The following is a 19,873-nucleotide window of genomic DNA, read 5'->3' as shown; positions in this document are numbered from 1 at the left end:
ATAAAAAAAAGTTTAACTTACCGCATTTTCCATCCCGCTCCTCCACTTCTGTTACGTGCGTATTTTAGCACCGAAGCCATACATACACGGACTTCTTCTTATGTTGTTTTTCTTCTGTTTGACAACAGTTTCTATGGGCATAACGTAACAAAAATAATATAAATTTTTATCACGTATAGATACAGTGTAAAGGATATTATTTTTATTCGGAATAGTCATATACAAAAACGCCCGGATCATGCTGATTTGAGCAAATCTCCGAATCTGTTGCTTAAAGGGGCTACGGAAACGGCTATTGGTTTTCGACTTTAGTGTATGTAATTTACAGACTTGAGCATATAGATATACCTAGAATTTTTATCTTCTACAGCCTTGGTCATGTTTTCATCCAAAATGAATCTTGCGAAAGTATTTCTTTGTAATATACTTTTTGAAAAAAAATATTGAACCAGCAAGCAAAGTGCGCTGGTCTGTTCATTGCGCAAAACGCTTTTGCCGGATTTTTAATATGTGCGCGGGATATACGGAATGTGAGCATTTTAACCGGTTCGTATCCCTTTAAATGTTGAAAAGAAGTTGAATAACGATTACGAAAACAATTCTAAACAACATATATGAATCCCTATCCATTTATATCAAGCGTTTCTAAAGCTGTTTTAATCCGTCAGGAAACACTCGACACACCAAGAAAGGGTTAAGTCTGAAATTACCAAAACGATAAACTATATTTTTGTTTATTCTTAAATATTCGGATATTTTACAGGTAGCGAAATGACTTCGTAGCTGACTTTTTGATTGTAATAATGAAAAAAAATATTTTAGCTTGCTTTAGCGGGATGCTGCCTCAAAGTTTATATCCAGTATACTCCCAACACACACTTTCATTTCAAGATTGTTTAATTCAGATCTACGGAAGTTGCACGATTCCGTAAGCTATATAGTATTGATGAATCGTTTTGCGCGAAAAAAAATACTTAGAATGAAAAAAAAAAATTTCCGAGTCGAACGAACTGCAAAGTCGAGTTAAAATAGATTTGCTGACATGTTTCAAAATTTCTCACCAGAAATAACGTTAGTATTTGGTATTAATACAAAAAGTAACTAAGTTGACTTTCTATTCTTTTAGTCTTTCAATTAATTACTATTGGCTATATAAAACGTCAACCCTTCAAATTTTGGTGTGGACGTCAGGCCTTAGTGGGTTAACATGTTTCAACAGAAAAGATTACTTCTAATCATCAATTTCTCTAAAAACGCGAAAGTACACCCTCTGCAGCTATTATATGAAAGTAGCGTAAAAAAATACAAAAAATTAAAACGAGTGTATAAAATTATTTAAAAATGTCTATCAATTTTAAAAAAACTGAAAATTTTTCGCACGTTGTTTTTTATAAACAACCAAGTTGCTCAGGGCCGAGGCTAAAAGTTGGCTCAAAAAATCTTGCTTAGCAACTGGACAGGCTGAAAATTGGAACGTAACAGAAGCATAAATCTGAATAATTTAACAAGGAACCTACAAAAAATTCTTTAAAAAAATGAAAAATTTCTTTAAATTTCACAAATTTGAATATTACGCTCAGCTAGTGATTTCTTAGCAACTATGAGCCTTAAGTCAAAATTTAGCATTTAGTAACTGTAGCTGACATGGGAAATAGAGTTTCTTATCAAACAAATTTGTAGAGCAGCTCACGTAAAAAAGTATACAATACAACAGTAGAGGAAGAATTTAGTCATAAAGCAACCTCTGCCCCTCCTGATAACGTTCCCTTACATTTTCCGAGCTTGTAATAATGTCATGTAAGCCAGCCATTATTAAGACTCTCTTTACATCGAAGCAAGTTTTAGTGACTAGTAATTCTGTACCGGGCAATCTTGTTCGCATTTGTGTTATGATACCTCGTATTTCAACAACAACAGAGAAATCGATTTGCGTTACACCACTCATGTCGAGAATAATAGCAATCGGTGGCTCCGGTTGCCGGATAATATCGTCAATTCGATTGGAGATCTTCTCGACTCCAGCAAAATGCAGTCCGTCATGTAGACGAATTATAGTTATCTCTTTTATATCATCATCTATTTTTGGATTTATTATGGGATACAGCACCAGAATTAAACTAACTCCTATACCTAACACTAAACCAATATCGAGCGTATAGAAACAACCAAAGAAGGTCGTGAAAAATGGTAACAAATCTATTTTCTTAATGCTCCATATATCTTTCACAATCTTGACATCAACCATATAGACGACTGCAGATATGATAATAGCTCCAAGACAAGCTTTCGGTATGTAGTGAAACATGAAGGTGAGAAAGCGAATAGCAAGCAAAACAACTGTACCTGTAAACAGTCCTAAAAAGTAAAGTGCTGATTTTACTGACAAGAATCTTACTGAGCACGTTTTTTTTAATAAAATTTACTTTCCTTCCCTCTTTGGCAGAGCAAGTCAATAAAATGACTTAATAATAACACTGCTATGCGATTTCAAATTTCAAGGAGATGAATTAAGAGGTATGAATTGACTGCATCTTCTAGAGCAGCAGCCACCATATAATTTTCTCACCATGGAACATCAGAAGATAAAAACTAAAACATTACCTGCTATAGGAGTTCTAACACCACTTTGTGAGTTTACAGCAGTTCTTGAAAAACTTCCTGTGACGGGATATGAAGATACAAACGAGCCCAATATATTTGATATGCCAAGAGCGATCAGTTCCTGTCTTGGTTCAAGTTTGTAATTGTTGATGCGACTAAAAGCTTAAGAGTAGAAAAATAAAAATTATATCCGAGATTTTGAATGGCCATATGTACACATCATAAAAATTACTTAACAAAAATTCCTAAAATTTTGTGAGGAACAGACCAAATAGTGATGGTACCATACCTTTGCCAATCGCGATTGCTTCAATGAAAGCAATTAACGGTATAATTATTAAACCACTGTGAAGATATTTGAGAGTGTCAACAAATTCATAAGTTTTGTTCTCAAACTGGATTGTAAATTCTGGTGCCTAAATAAAAAGACGTTGCATATTTCTAAATCGTGAAGGTATTTACTATAGCATAATAGATAGCTTGTAAAGTAAATTTTTGCAGCAATTCAAATTCGCAATATAATGTCAAGCTGTGATACATGATACTTTAGTTCATAATAAAGCCATGAAAATCGTTACACAATAGAAGAATGATGAGAGGAGTAAGAAACGTTTAGGGAGACACACTCAATACCCACCTCATTGCCAATGTCAGCAAAATTTATGCAAAAGAATTATAACACTTTCGAGGCATACACATATAAGGGGAGGGCATTTGAATGTTCCTCCCAAGCGGGAAGGAGAGGGTTCCGTAATAACGAACAAGGAAAGGAAATTATACATGCTTATTTTGTAAAAAAAAATATTTTTTTTTACATTCATTCATATCAATTGTTTGGGGCTGGGTGATACCTTATTGGTACTTTTGTCAAGTCATTAATAATTGCTAGATGTGTAAAAATAATATATAATGCAATGTTATTAAAGGTATTATAGAAATGTGAAAGTGGGGAGGGGTTAAAAATTATGAATATTTTAGTTAACGTAACTTTTTAAATGCCTCATTAACAAAAACGCACAGCATAAACTACAATGGTATACAATTATACTTGGCTTCTGAAAAGTTCATATTTTTGCTTAACTGGTCACCCAGGGCTTTGGTCAGTATTTGACATAGTATTTTTTTAACCTTTTCCTGAAAATTTTTATTACCCAAATTTGACAGGGATTGGTTTTTCCAGAACTATGCGTTGGACAAATTATCTTTGGGCCTAAGTAGTTGAGTATTTCAGGATTTTTTACACATTCCCCAAAAGTAAACAGCTTCCCAAGCCTATAGACACAGTAATCAAAGAAGTTGTGATGTAGGAAACCCAACATTGGTCTGACTAGTTGACTAATGCCAAAATATGAACTCTCCAGCCTCATTTTGCACAACTTTGTATATAACATCTGTAAGTATAGATTTAAATATTTGTCATATGGTATGTTTCTGTGAGGCAATACGTGAGACTCTATGGATTTTCGCACATGCCAACAACTACAGTATATTATAAAGAGTTTGTTCATCAATAAAAGCATTTAAAAACACAAATGCTAAAGTCTCAGTTATTTAATTTATTTAAATTTTTCCAAAATAACAAGATCATTAAATTTTTTTGTCAATTTGGGACATAAACTTTTGTGAGAAAGTAAATGTGAAATGCCTTGTGCAAGTAAGGCCTTAATAATTCCCAAAAGCATAACTTAAATAAGGATCTGGAACTTGTAGAATTTTGTGACATGGAAAATTTTTGACCTGGCAGGTTCGTGCTCTTGGAGTAACACAACATGATACATTTAAAAAAAGATGTTTATATAACTGCTAAAATTGCAGTGAATAGTGAAAGAATAAGGCTGCCTTCATTTTCTCTTATTAAGTCTTTATAAATTTCAGAACTAATTTTCAGGACTTTTGCTATAAAATTCCTAAAGTTTAAGGTTTTTCTACCTTCTCAGATTATTAAGAATTCCAATTAGGTGTCAAAATTAAAATTTATTGCATGACAGTAAATAAAGGATTAGTGTGATCTGTGATGCAATCCTGGTCAATGCTGATATATACCAAAGCTGTCTCCTACTTAGCATTTCCAGGTTTCAAGGAATGCATTTACCAGTTACCAGAATTGCCAGTTGGAAAAAACTGTGTGTTAAAATTCCACCAACAAAAATTTTAAATTCTAAGTTTAAAAAAAGTTTTAGTCAGGTTTGTGGTATAGAAATTCATGGTGCTGTCTTTAGTAGTCACTATCATATATTACAAAATCTACCAGTTGTTTAACTCCAGGGTCAGACATATTTATATATATATATATATTATAATTCTAGCACCAGGTCAGTATAAATAAAATATTTTCTTATAACTTAATTCAAAAAATAAAAAAGGTTATGTATCCTGAAAAAAAATTAAAAAACTCCTAAAAACATTATTTTTGGACATTTTATGAGTATTTTGCAGTTAAAGTGATAGTATATCACTTATGTTATGTGTTTACATCTATAACTAAGATGTAAACACATAACATAATATATATATAGAGAAATAAATTATAATTCATAAAGCAAACATTAACCTTACATTTATTCCAGGTAATCCGAATTCAACATCTGCGATAAGTGTTAAGGGATGGTCGAAATTGGAAATTTCCATGATATATATTATACAGCATGAAAATATCACCAAAATAGCATTTCTAGCTATACCTAGCAGCCATAAAAACTTGTAACACCTAGCCCTCAGTGGCGGAAGATTTTCATTTTGCCATTTTAACTTGGTGCACAACAAACGCATAAGAAATAATATAACCATACATCCACAGCCAAAAGCAAGATCATACAAATTCCAATCCTTTATTTTCTTAAATGTGTATGTCAAGTTGTGAAAAAAGTCCCTAGGAACATTCTTTAAACCATTAAGATTTTTTATTTCTCCGCATGCTATTGTTATTGCTGCAGCTGATGTAAATGCAGATATTACAGGAACAGATACAAATCGAACCAAGAAGCCAAGTCGAAATATTCCCATTAACAGCAAAATAATGCCAATACAAAAGGATAATAGCACAGCCATGTCACCACAGTGTGGTATGTTGTAAGTTGAAACCATCAATGATAAAATGGCAGTAGGGCCAATGGCAATATCTTTTGAGGTCCCAAATATACAATACACAAAACAACCCATGAAAGAGGAATACAAGCCATAAGCGTTAGTTAAGCGAGCTATTGATGCATATGCCAAACCTTGAGGTATAACCATTAGACCAACAGTTATACCAGCAATAAAATCGCATTGCAAGTTATACAAGGTATATTTTGGAAGCCAAGTTAAAATAGGGAAATATTGGAATAAAATTTTTTTGAAACCTTTTTTCCAATTTGATTCAGTTTCACAACAATTTGAGTAAGAATTTATAAAATCATTTTTGTATATGTTGGCCATATTTATTTACAGTCTTCTCACAAACTTTCTTCATGGATATCGACAACCCCTTTTTCGTAGATCAGATCAGTAGCTGATCACCTGAGCAGCCATTATTTTTGTTTTGATATTATTCGTGAGTTTGTCACATGATATAAATTTTAAATGCACCGATAATGCGCGTTTTAACCACAATTTCCCGCGGTTTAGCGACCAATTTGTGTGCAACGTGGAAGAATTCCTCGGGACAATAACAACAGAGGGACAAGGACGTGGAGGATTGCGAAGAAGAGTGTTCCGTTGTTGGGAGAAACGTTGTAGCTATCCTTCTTCTATGAATAAATGACATATATAAGATAGATAATAGTAATAACTATGAATATATTTAGGCTTATAGGAGACCTTTCACATTTATTAGCTATTCTTCTGCTGCTTTGGAAAATATGGAAGTCACGCTCTTGCGCAGGTATGATAGTCCAGCCGTCAATTGTTGTCTTTTGTACTTGCAAATTGTTTCCATTCTAAAGGGTTTTGTTGACCATAGTAGTCCTTGTTAATTTTATTTTGAATAAAATACTAAACTTTGTCTAACTATTAAGTCTAGTTTAATCTTAACTTAAAAAATCTTGCTAAAATTAAAAATTAATTTGTGTATTGTGAAGATCATATGGTCATGAAATCACTCAAGATGTAGCTGTAATAGCTATATTGGTGGCACATTGACACAAGTAAAAAAAAAGCACATAACAGAAAATTTGTTACTCAAAGAGCTTCATATATAGAATAAAAAGGGGACTTAGCTATTTATGCATGCACATTCATGAGGCTGCCGACTCGCTAAAAACGCTATATGTGAGGACGGCCACAGGCATTTTTTCAGGTTTTTTATTTAAGGTTTTCTGTAACTGCCCGCAAAACCCTGGATCAGTTCAAAAGTGCCTGAATTACGCCCGAAATGCAATGCAGGCTCTTTGTTCTCATTTAAATTTGGTAGAGAAGAAGGAAGGTGCTATTTTGTAGTCATAGTTACAGTTTATTATTTGCGTGATTTTATTACAGCTATTTATCAAATAAGTGATATAAAAACTTCCACTACCACTGCTCGACATTAAAAGAATAAGTTACACATGAAAATAAATGTTTTAAAAAATGTTTCAGGTTGATTCAGGTTTCTCCGGGTGGAATTTTAAGTTTTTTTAAAACACTGGAATACGTCCTTCTCAGCCCCCAGGGTTTTTGTCGTGTTTCCGATGAGTCTGGACCCTCATGCACATTCTTGTACCTAAGTAAAGAGCAGGCACTCTATGCGAAATTAAAATATTACAAAACAGTGATCTTCAAATTTCATATACAGTTTACAAGACCCCTGCAACAATTGTTAACACTACTTATTTTGTGCATGGCCTGACTAACAGGTTACCTTAAGGAAAAAAATTTTTGCAGGAAGAAGTTTTTGCTAATTTCATCCTTATTTGCGAAATTCACCGATAATTCCTAATTCACAAAAATTATTTCTTAAAAATGTCTATTTGCGAAAGGTAGTAAATTTAAGTTTGTTGGAAGAATTTTACAGAATTAATTTAACTTGAAACACAATAGTGGACCTCTGTCATGCAAAATTTTGTTTAGATATTTAAAAGAAACCTCTAAATATGTCTGCAATTGTTAAAGTAATAAAGAGGCTTAAAGCTCCGTTGTGACTAGTAGCTATTTTATCAGATAATAATAGCAGCAAAATTAGCAAAATACTCCCAGAATGTCTTCTACTCTTAAAGATCATTTGCCAAAGCATTCGTTTGCATCATTTTAATTAATGTAGCTGGCAAAGGGGAGGAAGAAGTATGGCCTAATGCTGAAAATGATGTACCACATTTCAGTAGTATATAGCAGAGAGGTTTTTGTAGCAAAACAGAGCAGTTTGGTAATTAGCTTTTGAACTGAGTAAAGTAAGAAACATTTTTTAAAATACAAGTTATACCAGTACATATGTTGGTAGTGGCTGGGATTTTAACAGCCATTTTCTGTTAAAAGCAGGGAATCGTTTGTTAATAGTTCCATCTTTATGTCATTCTAAAAACTCCTTTTTTTCTAGTCTGTTTAATAAATGAAAAAACACTTTCTTTGCATCTGAGTAAAAGCTGAGCTACTGTAATTTTTAAAACACAATTTTGTGACAGTATTATATATACAGTTAGAGTAGAACTTAACCTGGTAGCAAGCGTGATATGAATTGTTATTATATATAATTTAAATATAAACTGTGTGATTTTTTATTTTTGTCAAAATTGGTTTCCCAGGTGTTTAAGGCCAAAAAAAGCCAGCAATGTCATCGAGTTGGTGCGGTACGCACCAACCCCATGACATTGCTGTTTTTTTTTTCATAAATTACTTTGTCATGTTTTTATGATATAAGACTATTTTTATTAAAAAAAACATTTTTAAGTAAGTTCTTCTTTGAAGAACTGATTTTATTTGTGCACTGCTATCTTACAACATGGTTACCAAACTCTAATTCTGGTGCATAAATTTTACTGATTTTTTATTGTCAAAACTGTTGTTCAAATTTAACTTTGCATGTGGCCAAGTAAGAAAGATGTGTAAATTTAATTTTGCATGTAGCCCATTTAAGACTGCCATCTAGTCTAGATGGCCAGTAATTTCAGTTGTTGCTCAAATGGGAACTCTCAAAATGATAAAACTACTTTTATAATCTGAGATCTCTCATATAAGTGAGACCAATCACAAAATATAAAGTCACTTGCTAGCCATTAAAACAAACTCGACATACAAAGGAAGTCAATTATTTTATTTTGTTGTTTTAGGTATTTCTGGGAAAAGTCAGTGCCTATTCGCCTTGGTGTTTTTAACGCGATATGTTGATTTATTTACTTCATTTGTGTCACTGTACAACACAGTTATGAAATGTATCTTCATTGCTTCAACAGTGGCAACTTGTTACATGATCTTTGTGAAGTTCAAGGCTACCTATGATTCGAACCATGATAGTTTCAGAGCTGAATTTTTGATTGTACCACTTGCTGGCTTAGCAGTACTTCTGAACCACGAGCTTAGCGTAATGGAGGTAAATTGTTTTTTAGGGTTTTGGTTTCTTTTAAGTACTGTGATGTCATTGTAACAAAGATTGTAACTTTGTTGTTTCTTTTATGAATACCAAAAGTTAAGAAAAATTGTGTCTAAGAAATTAAAAAAATAAATTATATAACTAAACTTTTGCACTGGTGTGAATAGATAGATAGATGTGCATATTTTACATGGCTAGCCTCACAAATATCGAGGGATATACCCTGTCTATTATTTCCAGGAGGGGCCATGGCGTAGATGGAGAGTCCTAGAGTATTTAATGCTCATTTTGAGCTACGCAGACCCAATTAGAGCCCGCGCTCTACTATACAACTCCCAGCAACATCCAACGGCCCACACAGTGTGCCATCTTCCCAATTTCCCTCACATGGCTTGGGTTAACCCGGGGCTATGGTAACATTCACTCGCCCATGTTGAATCGCCGTCAAGAGGAATCGAACCCCGGTCTCCCGCACAGAGTACGAGAGCTATAACCACTAATCTACGGCGCCATAAACTTTCGCTGGACTGAAATAGCTAACTTTGAGTTTAAAATCCATGCATAAAGTAAAAGAAATTTATTATGGAAGTTATGAAAGCTTTTAGATTTGAACAGAGTATATATAATATGTAAAGAAATCGTGTTTTGTAATGGATGTTATTTTTTTTATTTTCAGGTTCTGTGGACCTTCTCAATTTACTTGGAATCTGTCGCAATTTTACCCCAGTTGTTTATGATCTCGAAGACTGGAGAAGCTGAAAGCATTACAAGTCATTACCTTTTTGCCCTCGGATCATATCGTGCATTGTACATATTCAACTGGGGCTATAGGTACTATTTTGAAGGATTCTTCGACCTGATCGCGATTGTAGCTGGTTGTGTGCAAACAGTGTTGTACTGTGATTTCTTCTACTTGTATGTCACAAAAGGTAAATGTTTGAGATTTTTACTTTAAAGCATATAAAATAATTTTATTTGAAAGCTTGTTAGGTGCTTTAGCTATTTGAGCAGCAATATATACTGATACTATAAACACAGCATCGTTTGGTCAATCCATGTTATACTATATTGATAACGTTGGAGTATAGAAAGCATGTTTTATATTTTAGTATTGAAAGGCAAGAGTCTGAAGCTTCCAGCCTAAAGACTTCAAGAAAACACTCATGTTTCAATGTGAAGAAAGGTGGCTCATTTCTTCTGCTCAAGAAGACGACGGGATGGTGAAAGCGTTGTTGGTCTAATATTTGAAACTTTTACGGATGGAGGCTTTTTGTTTTTAATAAATAGTCAAGTTTGTTTATGAGGACTGGTTAGCAAAATATTTGAACAACTATAAATATATATAGCTTAAGAGTCGTAATTTTTCATTTCTATAAATGTTCTTTCCATATATATATATATATTTTACTTCTAAATAACTAACGAGTTAAACGGAACAGTTGAGCTAGATTAGAAAAAAAAATTTCATTCCAACATGCAGCATGTACGCATCGTATTTTAAGTGTTATAGTTTTTTTCGCCAAATATTTTTTTTTAACTGAAAGGTTTATTAATGCTTTCCCTTCTTTCCTCGTCTATTTAAAGTTTAGTCTACTAGAAATAATGAGACGTGGACTTAATGTTTGTTTATTAAAATTTATTGTCATAGTGAATATTGATTTAGAACAAAAATCATTTGTTTTTCTTTCACCCGCTCTAAGAACACGTGTGTAAAACGTGTTTTATTTATTTGTATCGAAGTGTTTGTTTGTCGTTGAGCGAAATCTACTCAAATAACTGCGCCTTTGCAACTGTGAATTAAGTAGGGCGTTTTTCACTATTAATCTTTCCCGAACTTAACAAATCGCATCTATGGAGAGTACACGCACAAACATTTTATATAGCAATCTCAACTGCTGCGCGGTTTGTGAGACGTAAGCTGACTCGCGGTATGGACTGAAAACGATAAATATTTTGACCATGGAAGATGGTATAAACTTGATTTGTTCGAAATTTTCACTAGATTAATTTAAAGCTTGCATAGCGCACTAGATCCAAAACGCGACAGATCTATAAGAAAAGGCAGCGTTGGCTTTGAATTAACTTTAAAATGCACACCGCACAAGTTCAACCACGGGAAGGTGCAAATCAGCCATTAGGAAAGATGAAACTCAGTATGTTATTCCACCGCGCTCACAGAGCCTTTTTTCGATTTCAAAAAGGGAGAAATCCCTTGAAACGAAGTTCATTGAATTTTGGCACACAGTTAAAAGTTTCAACTGCTGTACAAATTAGACTTAATTCGAACACTTCCTTTATTTGAACATTTTTTTAGCACGGTGATTTCTTAACCAAATCTCATTACTTATAATTCGAACCTCCATTATTCGAACACTTCTTTAATTTGCAACCTCGCCCACCCGAGCTGTTTAGGTTTTAATTTTCGCCACATCGAGATCACGAAATGTTGTTATTTTACTGTTTGTACTCTTAAGTTTAGGTGAGAAATGATAGAATTGATAAAAACTTGTTTCGTAATTTTTTCTCTCACTCAATTTAAAATGATTTGATATAAAAATTTACACAAAAAAACTTCATTTTTGCAAAATTTCTATTATTTATTTGTATTATTCCTATTATATATTTATTTTACTTATATTTTTTCATGCACTGTTTATTATTATTACTTCAACGTCTTTGTGGCAAGAAAACCGCCGTCGACAGGTAGCATAACACCATTGATCATATCACTTTTCTCACTAAGTAGATACAAAATAGGATGAACGACATCTTTGACTTCTAAACAAAAAATATGTTTGATTATAACCTCTGTCGGCGACCTACTTTAAGGTGGATAAAATTTCCTTTGCTTTGATTTTGCTTTAAAAATGTCTCTAACGAGTGATTACATTTATACCATGATTTTTTTTCTCGTGGTAATCAAAGAGATATTCGCAGTTAATCCGGTGCCGAATTTGCCATTCACAATTTGTATGGTGGATATCCTCCTTTAAAGGGATAATAAACGCAGAATTATTGTGCGACAGTATGACTTGCTAGAAATTGCGTGCGATAACTTTTGCGAAAAGAACAGACCAATAACGTAAAACATCTACAGCAGATGACGATTTGCAGCAATTCATGTAAATTTACACAATCTTTACGTCAAAATTTTCTGTGAATGTTTTGCGAACTTGGTCGAAACTTGCAAAGTTTAATTTGCGCAAAAATCAACCGCTCGTGTCAAACGAAAGGTAAATTTATTTTAACATGTATATTTTTGTAATCAAAAGATTCTATGTTGATTTTCCTGGTTACTTAGCTCCTCAAATACATTCCACGCCTTTAAAAGGTCTAATCTTAGTCACACTATGAAAATAATAAATCCATCCATACCTGCGAATTTTCCCTGAGGTATTTGCTTTTTCATCGGGTCACCAGTTTTAGGATCGGACCAAGCAAGTTTTCCCATGTCAGTAAGCACAACAGTTGGGTTAACCGCGTTCACACGTATCTAAGAAAATATTATTAAATTTCCAAAAATATCAACAATTCAAATGTAATTACTGTGTGAACACGGAAGCTGTATGGCAAACTGATACCTATTCTTAAATCGACTAGAACAATTTTTTTTTAAATAAACAACTCTGAAGTCAAGGTTTGTGATTCCAGGTAAAAAACCCAGGAGGGATCGCACACGAGTGCGTGTTTACTTCAGAGAGTTTCCATATTCGGCGGAAGCGGGGTTGTGCGGAAATCTTTAACCAGTTTAGGAAGTTGTACACGTGGAAAAAGACGGTGACGAAAAAACAAATGTCAATTTGTCTTTTCTTTCAACATAATATTTATTTTTTAATCTCTTGAACAATCCTGTGTCTGTTACTGCTTTAAAGTTACTTATGATTCATCCGAATCGTAACTGGTAAGAGCGGCGTGGTAACAAAATAACAATAAGCAATTACGGAGTTTCGTACCGCGCAGGTCTGGGCGCTAGCGAAGCGCTTTGTAGGGACAAATTTTTGGCTTGTTTTCATTTGTCTCGATAGCCCAAATAATTTTCATGGTCAGTTTTGCACAACTATTCTGGTTAGTGCTGCGAAAAGTGGCAGAAATGCAAAATCCAGCCTGATGTTTCTTTAACTAATTTTTTACTTCAACTGACGTTTTGCTTTTTAATAACACGTTTAAATGGTGTTGCTAACCCTCTTTGTGGTATATTGACATGTGTAAGATGTTGGAATCGAAGAAAACTTAAATTACTGACTTTTATAGAGAGGCAAGAGAAGACATTTGTTGATGTTGGTTTTAGGGGTTAGCTTCCTGAAGTTGCAAGCTACATATACCATACCTTTTGTGTTGTGAGGAATAAAGTAATGGTTAAAAAGAAACACTATTCTATCATTATCAATGCACTTTGGCAAGAAGAAATAAAAATTACAGCTAGCTATAGAAAGACTTAAAGGAAGTTTTTTACAGTAAGCTATAGCTAGCTAGCTATATATGGATCTGCAAGTTTGACATGGATTAACGTGGAAAAGCATTTAATAAAGGATTTATTTGCAAATTATAGCTAACTAGTTATATAAAAAAGAGCACAGATGAAATCGACTGAAAATAAAATACACACTTAAATGATATAATGACTGGCTTTGACTTTTCGTTAGAAATTATTGTATATAAATATTACATAACTAGCTAGGAAGGGATATATATAACAGCATGTTACACTGTATTACTGTGTTCTTAATTTTGGTAAAATGCAAGAATAAATTTAGGCAAGGTCCACTTTTACAATTTTGTGATAGCTATAGTAATTTTGGTACATTGACATAAGAAAAATTTGGCAACTGAAAATATTTGACGAAAATAGTTAAAGTCACTAAATTTGTTCAAAAAGTTACTTTCCATTAAATTTTGTTTATTTTAACCACAGTATGTTATTTTATTTTATATTTTGCAGCGGTCGAAACTTTGTACTTTACAGATTAAAATTATTCCTATGCAAAATTGAGGCGTAGCAATTTTTAAGGCTAAGTTGGTGTTTGAACTGCACTGTTAAGTTGAGTGATATTAGAAATAAGTTTTTATGATCCTATTTTTAGCATCTGGGCACTTACCCACCTATATATCTGATTACTGTATGAATAAGGCTACGATATATATGAGTGACCCAGTGTGACCCCTAGCTAACAAAAACTACAACGAGACAGATACAGCCACCTTTTTGACATTTTTTAATTTGATTTATAAAAAATGTAGGTAGCTCCGCCCTGGTTAGTTAAATAAAGTTTCTAGCAAACACAAAATAAGAAGGCGACGTTTCGGGAGATCCTTCTCCCATCATCGGGCAAAGTAAAATGATGTTGAGCATGTATTTATATAATTGCAGAGGATCGAAATTCATAAAAATTAACCAATCAGAAACGAGCTGATAATTACAGTTAATTACGGTAATTAACATTTTCGGACCTAGAGGTAGGTAACTGTGGTCCGCAATTTCGTTTTTCTTCACATCTCCGTTTCTCACTGCGCCTATATGTTCTTGTACTCGTTGCTTAAACTTTCTTTTTGTTTCGCCTATGTACACTGCATCACAATCTTTACACGCGATTTCGTAAACAACATTGCATTGTTCTTCCAGGTTTATTTTGTCTTTTGGTTTAGACAAAATGCTTCTTAGGGTGTCTTTAGAATTAAGAATGCATTTGATCTTGTGTTGCCTTAAAACTCGCTATCGTGAATATTCATAACCTGTCTTGATTTGATGGTGTTTTCATTTCATTCATAAACAGGGAAATCTAATTCGACCAATAGTCTCTTGCACTGGAACGCCGTTATCAAAATTTTTTGCTTCTATCCTCAGCAAATTTACAGCAAGTGACCACAGCAAAAACTCAAAAGCATTTTCGGAATACATCAGAGGAATAAAGATAGCAGACGAAGAATGCATGCATATCATTTGATGTCACATCACTCTACACAAATGTTCCCATAAAAGACACCCTAAACATTAATAAAGACCTTATCGAAAACGATGCTGCATGCGGTGAAAAGACGAATATTCCAGTACCGGATTTTCTGCGTTTGGTCGAACTTGTTCTAACCAAAACATGATATCTGTTTAACAAGAACTTCTACACTCAAACAGACTTCAATAACAAAATAAGAAATTTTGGAATTGTTTTTTAATTTTATACCTAGCTATGTATCTGTTTAATGAGCATGAAACTATTAGTTTAAAAAAAAACCCATTGTTTTCTTTACTGTGCTTAATGAGCTACATTATTTTGGCTGTACTAGTAGCTATATAAATCTTGAATGACATACTAGCAATTCCTCTTTGATCAGCACTGTGATATTTTTAAGACAATATTAAAACTTGTGATGTAACTAGCTTCCAAGATAAGGTTTCTTTCTCTTTTGACTGCCAACTTTTCATGATGAGTGTACACCACAACTTGAAGCAATTAAATTAATAACAAGTTTAGGTCTTGAACCTTCATAATATACAATCTTGTGTCAATACTGAGTCCTTCCTTTAAATAATTGTACAATCAATATATCGCACTAGTTTAAAAAGTAAAAATACAAAGGAAAAGTTGAATAATTCTCTTCGTACTGCATGTTTTTCTTAACAAATGCCTTACGCTCTGCAGTGGATATAAAAATTTGTCCCTACAACCGCTTCGCTAGTGCCCAGACCTTCGCGGTATGAAACTCTGTAATTATCATTGCTAATTTATTTTAATTTCAAACCCACGGTCTGAGATAGGTTGACTAACACGTGTATACACCATACGGTATGAGACAAAGAAATGCGACATGATTGCTCCGGCAATCACTCGTTTGTAGCATTATACACATCGTTTTACTTGTTAACCCACGCGAGCTCGTATTGTTTTACATTGCACATAGGTCGTCTGATCATGGTCGGTTTGCAGTCTTACACCAGACCTTCGTAGTCAAGAGTCTCTGTTTTATACCCTTAAACCTCTTTTTTAGTAAGACTTCTCTGTCTATCTATTTATTTTTTTAACTTTATCAATACTTTGCGCTTTAGCAGTTGAAAATACCTATAATTTCAGCCTCAAGTTTCATATGTAAAAGGGTACGTAAATTTCAAAGAAAAAAAAGAATGAAAATGAAGTCACATGAAACAAGAAAAATCATAATTAACTAGTAATAAGCATATCATGAGCACATCACAATGAAAAAAAAGCTAAATTAAAAACCCACTAAGCTTATAAAAAATATGTAACCCTGTTACTCTCTTACTGAGGTCCCAATTCTACCCGTTATTTACTTGGTGAGGTCCTAATTCTACTTGTTACTTACTTGGTGTGGTCCTAATTCTACTTGTTACTTACTTGGTGTGGTCCTAATTCTACCCGTTATTTACTTGGTGTGGTCCTAATTCTACTTGTTACTTACTTGGTGTGGTCCTAATTCTACCCGTTACTTACTTGGTGAGGTCCTAATTCTACCCGTTACTCACCCGGTGAGGTCCTAATTCCAACGCCATCATTCGAGTCAGCTGATCAACTGCTCCTTTAGATGTACCTAAGATATATAAGATGAATCATAAAAATGTTATATATCAAACCGACTTTAAATTCAGTATCCAAATAGTCCCTGGATTACAAAATATAGAGACGTTGGTATAAATGAACATCAACATATGTATAAAAAACAAAAAAAAAGTTTTATTTATACAGTGGACTCTCTATAACCCGAACAGCCACGGGGAATCGGAAACCGTTTGAGGTTATAGTGAGGTTCGGGTAACAGAGAGTTTGGAGTTTTTCCAAGTTTTTGTATAAATTTTGTATAAATAGCCAATTAAGCATGCTTTTTCTCCGTTATATGGAATGGGAACGAAATCTTTCTTTGTACAGGATTAAATCTCGACCTTGTAGGCTAAGAATGGACTGAAAAAATAAAAAAATTCGCAAATCATTGGGGCCTTCATAAATCCAACAAAAACCTAAAACCATTTAAAACATGCACAGTTTTAAATCTACCTGGTAATTTAGGCTTCAGTATATTTTGTATTAAAATACAAGACTACGAACAAACCTACAATAAGCTGTGTGGAGCGGCAAAGCAGTCATTGATGCTTGACTGGACACATTGACAATTGAGCCTCCACATTTGTTACTGATCATCTTTTTTGCCATGATCTAAAAAAATATTAACATGGGGACAACTCAACTGACAACAGCAGTAAAATCTGTTAACATATCAAATAGAAGGGGTCTCAAATAGATGAGTTGCAGATTAACTAATCGATAAACATTTTCTTAATATCTTTATCTGTTATGACCGGTTATTTTTCTCTACTACTTAAAGTGACTTTTATCTTGAACATGGTTTTCAAAGTAAGTTTAACCAGGCATGTCCAAACGGAAATTGCTTTTACAGTTTAACTTGGTTAAAAATACTTACAGACTTATACAAGAAGCGATTATTGCAACATTTACCTGTGACACTATCAACATAGCTTTGACATTTATATTCATAATTCTAGAAGAAAACGGGGAACGAAAAATACATTTCTGATTAGGTTTGTTATAACAAGGAGTTTTAAGAATGTAAATGGTACATAGAAAGCCAATAATCCTGTAGCAGCGTAATTTCCTCTTTCTTGTTATAAGGAACAAGGCTGGTTATTAACCCGTGGAAAATCAACAGTTTCGCCTGTCCTATATACCACGGTCCTCAGATTATAACCCATCGTGCATATCCACAAGCTTCGTTATTTCGTGCATCAGTAACACAAAATAACGACTCAGCTACTCAGCTACCATTTTTAAGAAAATACGCCATTATTATAGAGATAGTGATTAAGTACTTTATCTATTTTATAGGACTTTTATAGTTTTATTGGACTGTTTTTGGGATAGGCTTAGAAGATTTCTGTCCGCTTTCTTAAACTTTCGTATTTCAATCACAATAATCCCTGCTTCTATAACAATACCTATTAACTTTCACTAAACAAAAAATAGTGAAGATAACACAGCATAAACTAACGTGTCAAAAGCTTCCTCCGTAACATCCAAGAAGTGTTCCAACTTCGCATAGCCTGCATTGTTCACCAGTAACGTAATGTCATTTGGAAGTTCTGATAGTTTTTCTCGGACGTCAGCAAAATTTTGAAGATCTGCTAATATGCAGTGGATGTTTGGACACTAAAAAACGAATCCAATGTGGTACCTGAATAAGAAATTGCATTTACTGATTTATTTTGAGCACGTCACATAGCACGTCCAAAGCAAAGACAAAATCTAAAGACTTTCATATATTACTGAAAAGCAACCCGAAACAAAAATTAAAATTAAAAAAAAAATGAGTATAATAATATAACACAAAGTACATTTCACCTCTTTCTGTAAGTTATCTAAATCTGATTGAGTTCGTGAAAGAGCATACACATCAGCATTACCTTCACATAAAGCCACACATAAACTTCGACCAATACCTGATAATACAAATACTATGGCTTATTATCTAACTTGTCACTTTGATGTTTCTCTCATATTTGTTTATGAAAGTTAAAGTTAAATGATGCAGAGATTGGATTTTTTCTTCATTTCTACATGAGATGCAGATTTTAATGGTTGTACAACATCTCTTGCATCACTTTGTTGTACAACATGTGTTTTCAATACACTCGTAACATTTAAAGCTATTTCCAGCTTATTATACGAAATTAAGAATTAACGTTGTCTGGCCGCCTTAGTACAACATCGACGCAGTGTGAATGAGTGATTTTACCTTTTCCTGCACCCGTTACCAACACTTTCTTTCCATTAAAATCAATGTTCATATTTCGAAATGTTTAGAACTATAAAAAAAACTTGATAATACACAATACAAACAATAAATTTCGTTGGATTTGCTCTGTACTATCAGCTACTTACAGAAAACTCTACCTACATACAAAAAAATAATTACTTTTTATAAAACTCCGAAATAATTATAAGTTTTAAGATTGAAAGATTATACAGACAAGTAGAACATTTATGCGCATGCGTGTATAAAAAGATCCTCCGTAGTGTCACCCTAAAGTTTTACTATTTATACACAGAAATACCGAAAGTAGAGCAAGTATTTTCAACTTTTTATGGTGATTTTGAAGATGTTACCTCTTTTTTACCCAACATGTCAATTTGCTTCAGTCTTTGCTTAACACGAACTTTAGTCTCCAAATACATCATTTGCTTATCTTATACAATCAAGTTATAGTCAAGATCTAATTGTTGCACATGTCCTTTTTTTCATAGCAAAATATCACATTTTCTTTTTATATGTGGCATATTATACAAATGTTAGTATGAAAAATGAAAGAAAAACGCCTGTCATGTCTTTTCCTCTAGTTTCTACGTACTTATCATAGTATGCGTAGTAACATTGTCATTAATACAAACCGTACAACAATTTCTACACTTTTTTTTTAATAAACAATTGATTTTTTACACTTCGCCCCAAACATTGTTTAGCAATTATTTAAAATTTTGGGGGCGATTTTTTGGGCTGATTGTTTAAATTTGGCATTGTTTATATAAAAAAGTGTATACCATGAGAAGAAAAGAAACATGACGCGTAATGTCACTGTCAATACCATACACAGTTCATCTAACAATTTGTAATCATCAAAACGTCTTCTTTGTTAACAAGTTAGGGGTAAGCAAGGAAACAAATAAATTGTCTTCTTTATTTCAGTTGCTTTTATAACGATTTATACTAGTGATTCAGATTTGTTAGATGAACATACTCTGGCTAGTGCAATACTTGGAAACAAGTGATATACTGTAT

The 19,873-nt window shown here is 33.3% G+C and overlaps 3 protein-coding genes across 3 annotated transcripts; 1 reads left to right on the top strand and 2 right to left on the bottom strand.

Moving 5' to 3' along the window:
- Nucleotides 1–1,225: 1,225 nt before the first annotated feature.
- On the bottom strand, nucleotides 1,226–6,130 carry LOC130649353 (sodium-independent sulfate anion transporter-like). Its single transcript, XM_057455616.1, has 4 exons — nucleotides 5,158–6,130; nucleotides 2,891–3,017; nucleotides 2,602–2,763; nucleotides 1,226–2,355 (listed from the first exon to the last, which is right to left on the bottom strand). The coding sequence occupies exons 1-4, from the start codon at nucleotides 6,016–6,018 to the stop codon at nucleotides 1,727–1,729; spliced, it is 1,779 nt and encodes a 592-aa protein (XP_057311599.1). The 5' UTR covers nucleotides 6,019–6,130; the 3' UTR covers nucleotides 1,226–1,726.
- Nucleotides 6,131–6,235: 105 nt separating this feature from the next.
- LOC130649356 (ER lumen protein-retaining receptor 2-like) lies at nucleotides 6,236–10,750 on the top strand. Its single transcript, XM_057455618.1, has 4 exons — nucleotides 6,236–6,463; nucleotides 8,820–9,079; nucleotides 9,756–10,008; nucleotides 10,189–10,750. Exons 1-4 carry the CDS (start codon nucleotides 6,373–6,375, stop codon nucleotides 10,221–10,223), a joined length of 639 nt encoding a protein of 212 aa, XP_057311601.1. The 5' UTR covers nucleotides 6,236–6,372; the 3' UTR covers nucleotides 10,224–10,750.
- Nucleotides 10,751–11,685: 935 nt separating this feature from the next.
- LOC130649355 (L-xylulose reductase-like) lies at nucleotides 11,686–18,935 on the bottom strand. Its single transcript, XM_057455617.1, has 8 exons — nucleotides 18,833–18,935; nucleotides 18,439–18,536; nucleotides 18,089–18,246; nucleotides 17,539–17,581; nucleotides 17,139–17,238; nucleotides 16,554–16,618; nucleotides 12,455–12,572; nucleotides 11,686–11,857 (listed from the first exon to the last, which is right to left on the bottom strand). The coding sequence occupies exons 1-8, from the start codon at nucleotides 18,882–18,884 to the stop codon at nucleotides 11,742–11,744; spliced, it is 750 nt and encodes a 249-aa protein (XP_057311600.1). The 5' UTR covers nucleotides 18,885–18,935; the 3' UTR covers nucleotides 11,686–11,741.
- Between the last annotated feature and the right edge of the window lie 938 nt (nucleotides 18,936–19,873).

Source organism: Hydractinia symbiolongicarpus, chromosome 7 (genome assembly GCF_029227915.1).
Source record: "Hydractinia symbiolongicarpus strain clone_291-10 chromosome 7, HSymV2.1, whole genome shotgun sequence".
Lineage (NCBI taxonomy): Eukaryota > Metazoa > Cnidaria > Hydrozoa > Anthoathecata > Hydractiniidae > Hydractinia > Hydractinia symbiolongicarpus.
Note: the sequence above shows the minus strand (reverse complement) of the source record. Positions and strands in the feature narration are given on the sequence as shown.